At 42.4% G+C, this 8753-nt stretch overlaps 1 protein-coding gene across 1 annotated transcript; it reads right to left on the minus strand.

Annotated features, from left to right (window-relative positions):
- Window positions 1-830: 830 nt before the first annotated feature.
- Window positions 831-2109, minus strand: LOC119305914 (transcription factor PCF2-like). The gene has a single exon (XM_037582307.1). It carries the CDS (start codon window positions 1995-1997, stop codon window positions 978-980), a length of 1020 nt encoding a protein of 339 aa, XP_037438204.1. The 5' UTR covers window positions 1998-2109; the 3' UTR covers window positions 831-977.
- Window positions 2110-8753: the final 6644 nt, after the last annotated feature.

Below are 8753 nucleotides of genomic sequence, written 5' to 3' on the forward strand. Positions count from 1 at the left end.
GACGTCGCTTCACGTCCGTGTCTCGCATTTAATAAGCCGGCGTCTACGCCCTGGAATACGGAGTGCGTTCCACATCCCCATGCGAGCCGACGCCTAAGGATACCTTGAGCAGGCGAGCTCGTCCGCGCCAACGAGTTTTCGCATTATATATATATTTCATAACATGTACTCCCTTCTTCCTAAAATAAGTGGCTCTACTTTGTACTCCATCCGTAAACTAATATAAAAATGTTTAGTTTACTAAAATAGTGATCTCAACACTTTTATATTAGTTTACAAAGGAAGTATTAATTTTAGACTAAAGTTAGTACAAAGTTGAGTCAATTATTTTCAAATATACTTTTATACTTTATATATTTGAAGGGAGCATATTTTTTATACATAAATTAGTACACCAAATTAGTTTCATTATATATTTTATATATTTGATGTTGCAAATATTAAAAAAATTCTATGAAGTTGGTCAAACTTAAAGAAGTTTGACTTATGATAAACCAACACCTTCTAATATTTTCAAACGGAAATGCATTTGTGTTCTTGCAGATGCTCTAATCCAAAGTAGTACCAATAGTACTCCCTTTGTAAAGAAATATAAAAAGTGTTTAGATAACAATTTTAGTGATTTTTTTACGGAGGGAGTAGTCAACTACTAGGGCAGTCAAAAGATTGACTACAATAACAAACACAAAACACCGAGTGCACAGGACAGTGCTGCTACTACTAGTACTACGCAGAAAAAGCAGATAAACTCGTGATAACTTTTGTGCATGTCAAGCTTTTCTACTCAATTGTCGACACCAAACTTCTCTACACCAGTTTCCAAATTCCAATCCAACCAAAATCACCAACATCGTATACGAGACATGGCACAAGAAAGACAGAAAGAAAGAAGAAAATCAGATCAGGCAAAAGTTCTAACCTAGTCTTGGATTCGAGTTTGTTCTATGGACTATGGAGCTTGGCGCTGCCGTGCCATGCTACTCTTCCGAGCTGGAGTCAGTCAACGCCTCGCCGTCGTAGTCGTCCTCCAGGCCCTGGATCTGGTCGTCGGCGTCCGCGCACTGGTCACCGGCTTCTTGCTGGTCCTGTGGCTCCCCGCCCGCGGCGACGAACTGCATCGGGCTGTAGCACGGCTGCTGCTGGTAGTTGGCGACGTTGATGGCCTGTGCGCCGGGGAAGTTGTTGAATTCTGCAGGGTTGGATTGGAACGCCCAGTAGTGCGTCGGGTGGTTGGGCGCGCCTCCGGCGGCGGGCGGCTGCTGAACCATCCACATGGCTGCCTGGGGAACCATCTGCTTCCCGTCCCCGGATGCCGGCACCTGTAGGGCGAAGAACGGGATGTGGCCTCCCGCGGGCGCTGCCGCGGCCGAGACGGGGGCGAGGCCGCTGGACACCGAAATCGCGCCGCCGCCGCCGTTGCCTTGCAGGAGGGGGTCGGCCGCGACGGGGTAGTAGGCCGCAGGGGGCGCCGCGACGAGCGGCCCCGCGCCGCCCGCCGCGCGCGTCGGCTGGAGCTTGCGCCGCTTGGATGCCGGCCCCGCGCCGTCGGCCCCCGCGGCGGAGGGCGACTCGGTGGGGATGCGGAGCACGCCGTCGACGGTGGTGGCGATCGCGGGCACCGTCCCCGTGCCCGTGGCGGCGACGATGGCCGGCTCCGACTGCTGCAGGAGCCAGCGGATGGTGTCGCCGTCGGTCTTGTGGCCGAGCTCGCGCGTGAGCTGTGCGACCCTCGCCGCGCAGGGCGCCGCCATGCGGATGCGCCGCCCGCGGCCCTCGACCTTGGTGTGCCGGTCGCGGTTCCGCGGCGGGAGCGCCACGGCGAGCCCGCCCAGGAACTCCCCCGGCGCCTGCTCCGGCTTCGGCACGATGGGCCCGTGCGCGGCCGCCGGGACCACCGCTATGGCCAGCGGCGCATTGCTGGCCGGCGCCGCCGACGCGGCGTCGTGGTAGCGCGCGTCCGTGGCCTGCTCTCCATTGCCCTGCAGCTGCGACTCCATGGGAGATCGGATTTGGGGAGTTTTGCTTCGCTTGGGCTCCCTCTTCGGTTACGGCTTGGCGGCGGCGGCGGGCGGCGTCTCGGCGAGTTCTTTGGCAGGAGGGGTTGGTTATCGCTGGGCGGTGGGTCCGTGGATAGGGTTTTAGGGGCCACCGCTCGCTCCACCGGGCAATGGGCCCTGCTGGTGGGGACTGGACAATTCGGCCCATCAAATAAAGACGCGAAATAGTAACTGGTGAACGTTCGCTCGGGGGCAATCCCAGCGAACGCGCACTCTCCCATTGGATTTCCTCTGCACGAATCCTGGTGCGGATCGGAGCCACGTCGGATTTTGAAACTACTTCGCTGTACGATAAAATCCAGCGAACGCAATACCATGCATAACATTTTCAGCCACCGCATTTGCTAGTGACGCGACCCTATATACCTAAGAGATCTGGGTTAGAATCCCAGTCTCCCTTTTACTTCTTTTTTTAATCAAATGACATTTTTTCTAGAAAAAATTAACATGACAGTTTATAAATTTTCAAACTATGTCACATGGCATTTCTTTTTTCAAAAAGTTTGTCTATTTTTGTTTTGTTCGACAAGCAAAGTTTTGTTATTGTACATGATCTTTTTTTATTGAGGATGAATTTTTTTATTGTAAAGATATGCCATTTTTATTAAGAGATAGCATTTTAAATTATTAAGAGATGTTATATTTATATTAAGAGATGGCATTTATTCCTTATAAGAGATGACATTTTCATATTAAGACATGGCATTTTTGTTTATTAAAAGATGGAATTTTATATTAAAAGATGACATTTTTGTTATTAAGAGATACTATCTCCGTCCGGGTTTATTGGTCCCCATTGTATTTCGTGCCAAATTTTGACCATATATTAAACTAACAAAATGTTCACGCATGTCACCAAATATTATATTTTTGGAAACTATGTTCAAATACGAATTCAATGAGATAATTTTTCTTGACATGCATTAACATTTTGTTAGTTAAATCTTTAGTCAAAATTTGACACAAACTACAAAGGAGACCTATAAACCAGGACGGAGGTAGTATCATTTACTCCCTCCGTCCCAAAATTCTTGTTTTAGATTTGTCCAAATATGGATGTATCTAGTTACGTTTTAGTGTTAGATACATTTGTATCTTGACAAATTTAAGACAAGAATTTTGAGACGGAGGGAGTATTTATCATGGCATGTTTTCCTCTTCTTGTGTTGACATGGCAACTCAAATTATATGACCATGGCAATTTTGAATACATTTTTTAACATCTATGGTTAATTTTTTATATTAGAGAACAACATTTTTCAAAATTCAGGTTTTCACTGGTTTTTTTGTAAGGGAATGTTTTTTGGGGTTCATGGCATTGTTTGCCGCCATTAGGCTAGCCACAAAAGTGCTAGTCGTCAGGTTTTCAATAGGCCCGAGACACATCCTTTTGCCTAGATACTTATTGCGCCACATGGGTTGCCAAACATCATCCTTAGTAAAAAAGTTTGAACAACCATTTGCTAAGTAGAGCATCATTCTTTTGCTTCAAAAGGTTGTGTCAAGTATAGCCTTTGCCATGCTTATTTTGCAAGTATATGAGTTGTTGTTTCAAAATAGAAAGTTTATTGTTGTTGCAAAAATTCTGTAGAAAAGTCAGAATGTGATAAAATATTGAAACATTTTGCACAATAAGCTATGATAAATTTTCTACAGTGTGGTAATATTTCAGAATTTTTGCAGTTAGGGAAGTATGATGAATATTGCACTCTTTACAGAGTGTTCTGTTTAGACAGATTGCTGTTATGTTTGCATATTTTTGCTTGTTTAATGATTCTACTTGAGAATATAAGTATTAAATATGCAGAGGCATTTAGTATGCAATGTTGAATAATAATTTTAGTGATTTTCTACAGTAGAGAATGATAAGGTTATTGCATTGATTTATACTAACTTATCTCACGAGTTCTTGTTGAGTTTTATGTAGATAATTTTTTTTAAGATTTAGGGAAACCGAGACATAAAAGGAATTAAGGAGACACAAAAGCTCAAGCTTGGGGATGCCCAAGGCATCCCAAGTTAACATTCCAAGAAGTCTCAAGCATCTAGGCTTGGGATGCCCCGGTAGGCATCCCACCTTTCTTCTTCAACAATTATCGGTTAGTATCGGTTGGGCCTGAGTTTTTGCTTCTTCACATGATGTGTGTTATCCTTGGAATGTCATTCAATTTTGTTTTTCTTGCTATTTTAATAAAATACTTAGATCTGAAACTTTTAAATAAGAGAGAGTCTTCAAATAGCTACTCATTTACTTAACTACTCATTTGATCTTCAATTATATCTTTTTGGAGTAGTTTGTCAATTCTCTCATGCTTCACTTATATTATTTTGAGAGATGAAATTTTTTATGCTCATGTTCTTCACTTAAATTTGTTTGAGCTTGTCAAAAAGCAATTGCAACATATGAAACTAGTCCCAAAGTGATAGATATTCAAGAGGGATATAATAAAAACTTTCATGAAGATCATTGGAAAAATTAAACTTGATTATTTGTAATAGTTTTGAGATATGATGATAGTGATATGTGAGTCATGTTGATGAGTAATTATGCTCTAGTAAGAATATTGGTGTTAAGGTTTGTGATTCCCTATGCAAGCACGAAAGTCAATAGTTATGCAATGAAATTACATCCTACTTGTGGTGCATTATTCGGTGTTAGTTATGCTTAATGCTCGCTTATGAGATTTTTCGTTTCTTGGTTGGATGCTTCTCAAAAATTTTGCTAGCCTTCACTTGTACTAAGTAGAGATACTACTTGCGCATCCAAAATCCTGAAAACCATTTTTGCCATATGAGTTCACAATACCTACCTATATGCGGTATTTCCGTGCCATTCTAAGAAAATTTGTATGTGCCATCTCTAGTTTTCAAAATAATTTCCTTTTTGTGCGCTCGTACCGCTCATCAAGCGGCAGGGGGGCAATATTTTCCATGTTGGATGTGTTATTTCCAAGATGAGTGTTTATTCACTTGTCATTGCACAAGAGTACGGCAAAGGTAATAGGGGTGCCCAGTCCTGAAATGAAAAAGAAATTTACTTTATGTTGTCAAATAATAAATTCCTTGGAAAGTGCTAGTATGGAGGGCACCTGTGGATACGGCTAGCCATTGATTGTGACAGAATGGTGGAAACATGAACAAATTTTATTTTCTGTTTCGGAACCGCCTATGATATATCTAGCATGGAAAGTGTTGGGAATTACTCGGTCATTTTCGTTGACGGGAAAAGTATGCCTCCCAAAATCTTTTATCTCTCAATTTAAGCTTTGAGCTCTGGCACCTCTACAAATCCCTACTCCCCTCTGCGAAGGGACTATCTATTTACTTTATGCATTTTTTATTTTTTATTTGAGTCTCCATCTTCTCTTATAAAGCACCAACTAAGGGGCACTATGATCGTACTCGAGCATTGGATGTAGCTAATATGCGAGTGTGTTTGATGAATGGATCAATGATTGAGCATGATGGGCCAGGGATAGCTTTCTTTAATGTTGATATTTTGAAAGACATGGTTGCTTGTTGATATGCTTGAGTATTGATGTCCTCATGTCAAATTATAGGCTATTGCTTTGAATCATTCAAGTCCAAATGTCCATGCTACAAAAGAAAAGAGTATATGATAAATATGATAGGTAGCATTCCACATAAAAAATTCTGTTTTCAACTGCTACTTTAATATGAGAAGTTTTATGAGAAAGAATTGCTAGTATGATGCTAGGAAAAGTGATTGCAATTATCATTGATCAAACTTGTGCACTTTGCTAGCATCCACACATCATAAATTATTTCTTTTATCATTTACCTACTTGAGGACGAGTAGGAATTAAGCTTGGGATGCTGATACGTCTCCAACATATCTATAATTTATGAAGTATTCATGCCATGTTTACAATAAGTTTATATGGTTTTGGTATGATTTGCATGGAACTAACCCGGACTGACGTTGTTTTCAGTAGAACTACCATGGTGTTGTTTTTTGTGCAGAAATGAAAGTTCTCCAAATGAGCTGAAACTTTTTGACGATTTTTTGGAACAAAAGAGACCCCCTAAACTTCATGGAGGGACCAGAAGGTGAAGGAGTAGGGCACAAGACACCGGGGCGCGCCTGAGGGGCCGGGCTTGCACCGGTGGGTTGTGCTCACCTCGAGGCCCATCTTCGCGTGAAACCGATGCCAAAAATCCTATAAATAGTGAAACCATTAGAAAAAAAATCCTAGATCAGGAGTTCAGTCGCCGCAAGCCTCTGTAGCCACGAAAAACCAATCTAGACCCTATTTCGGCACTCCGTCGGAGGGAGAGATCATCACCAGTGGCCATCTTCATCATCCCGGCGCCCACCGTGATGAGGAGGGAGTAGTCCACCCTCGGAGCTCAGGGTTTGTACCAGTAGCTATGTGTTTAATCTCTCTCTCTCTCTCTCGTGTTCGTGAGATGTCACGGTCTTGATGTATCGCAGGCTTTGTTAATATAGTTGGATCATATGATGTTTTTTCCTCTCTATCTTGTTGTGATGAATTGAGTTTTCCCTTTGAGATTTCATTTTATTGGATTGAATACTTTTATGTATTTGAGAACACTTTATGTATGTCTTGCTATGAATATCCGTGGTGGCAATGGGGTATCGTATTGATTCACTTGATATATGTTTTGGCACTGAACTCGCGGATTCCCGAGGTGACATTGGGGTAATCTATGCATAGGGGTTGATGCACGTTCTTGTCTTTGTTTCTCCAGTAGAAATCTTTGGGCACTCTTTGAGGTTCTTTGTGTTGGATTGAGTATTATGAATCTGAAATTATTTGGTGTTATTTTAGTATAAACTCTTGGATAGATCGATCGAAAAGAATAGCTTCGAGGTGGTTTCGTACCCTACAAACAATTTCTTCTTATATTCTCCGCTAGATAAGACTTTGGAGTGATTCTTCATTGCACATTGAGGGATAGTTATGTGATCCAATTATAATAGCATTTTTGAGAGATTGTACTAGCGAAAGTACGGACCCTAGGCCTTTTTTTCAAGCATTGTAATACCGTTTGTGCTCACTTTTATCGATTGCTACCTTGTTGTTTTTATATATTCAGATTATAAAAATATATTTCTACCATCCATATTACACTTTTATCACCATCTCTTCATCGTACTAGTGCACCTATACAATTTGCTATTGCATTGGGTGTGTTGGGGACACAAGAGACTCTTTATTATTTGGTTGCAGGGTTGTTTGAGAGAGACCATCTTCATCCTACGCCTCCCATGGATTGATAAACCTTAGGTCATCCACTTGAGGGAAATTTGCTATTGTCCTACAACTCTGCGCTTGGAGGCCCAACACGAGTCTACAAGAACAAGTTGTGTAGTAGACATCACGAAGCTAGTAGCTGCACATGGCCCTGAACAGCATGGAGAAAACTGCCGGCCCTTGTAGGTGAGTTACTCCCAGTGTAGTTCTTCTTCGCGACTTAACTTTGTAGCACTAGATGTTGCCTAAATCTATGGCAACAACTATGTACCCGATAAATAGATGCAGTGGCGGAGATAGGGGGGAGGGCGAGCAGGGGCCTAACCCCCCCTAATGATCGATGGAACGTTATGTATGTACTCACAAATTAGCAATGCTATTGCATTACAGAAGTATGGGAGGCCATCCTTTCCTTTCCTTCTACCTTCTTGGATCGGTAGTTTTGTTTTTGCAGCCTAGTAGTCTAGACAACCATACGTGGGCAGTTTCAGATTTGCGATGTCAAGAACTTTTTGGATGGATGGATCGATCCGATCGTAGCATGACGTCATTCGCACGTACGGGAGGCCATCGAATCGAAACAAAACCTCAAAACAACACACATCATCGTTTTGGTCTGAAAGAAAAAAGAATTAGGCACGCACGGGATCAACTCGCGTTCACACGTACGTACATGTCCACCTCCGGCTGTGGAACCGACCACTTTTATGCTGGATTGCTTTTTGGGACAATGGACAAATCGTTTTCTTTGCTCCAGATGGCGTTCACCGAAGAATAGGTTTCTACAGGCTATCTGCGATTGATACTTTCAGTAGGTAAAACATGGTGTTAGGGTCATATCTGTAGCCCATAGTATTTAATATATCAATCTGTTGTTTCTAAGCTGACGAGTACATATTTATTTGTAGTTTACTACTGTTAGTCTGCACTGGTGAGTTCAGAAACTTTAAAATGTCATTTCCTACCCTTTTCCAGGTCAGGAAGCAACAATTGAGGAGATGGCTGACTCGATATTTGTGAGACATTTTTCAAATACCATTGAGCACAAAAAGGTAACCAAATTACATCCATTTCTCAACATGTTATTAAACTCTTTTCAAATTCACATCTGTCAGTCGCTAATTGTTCACTGAAGGATGATAGTCTTCAAAGGACGTCAGGCCCTTGTAGAAACATCCGTGCTAACATTGCAAAGCCTCCCTTCTTCCTCTATGCAAGTCTTGTTGACATCAGCAAAGACATGTGGGATTGGCTATCGAGATTCTTATTCAGCATCAAGCCGGAGTATCTAAACAGTAACCCGTTCTCGGCTCTGACACGAAAGGAGGGTTATATCCATAACCTTCCAATGGAGAGAAGGCATGTCGTGGTTTCAACGTCATCAATGACAACCACAAATTTGTTAGGCCCTCTGTAGCCACACCATCTGGAAAGGGTACTAGCTAAGTTGATTAGT

This window comes from Triticum dicoccoides, chromosome 5B (genome assembly GCF_002162155.2).
Source record: "Triticum dicoccoides isolate Atlit2015 ecotype Zavitan chromosome 5B, WEW_v2.0, whole genome shotgun sequence".
Taxonomy (NCBI): Eukaryota; Viridiplantae; Streptophyta; class Magnoliopsida; order Poales; family Poaceae; genus Triticum; species Triticum dicoccoides.

Bases quoted from the DNA above. Each gene is read 5' to 3' on its own strand.
- LOC119305914 (XM_037582307.1), bottom strand. From the start codon at position 1,997: ATGGAGTCGCAGCTGCAGGGCAATGGAGAGCAGGCCACGGACGCGCGC.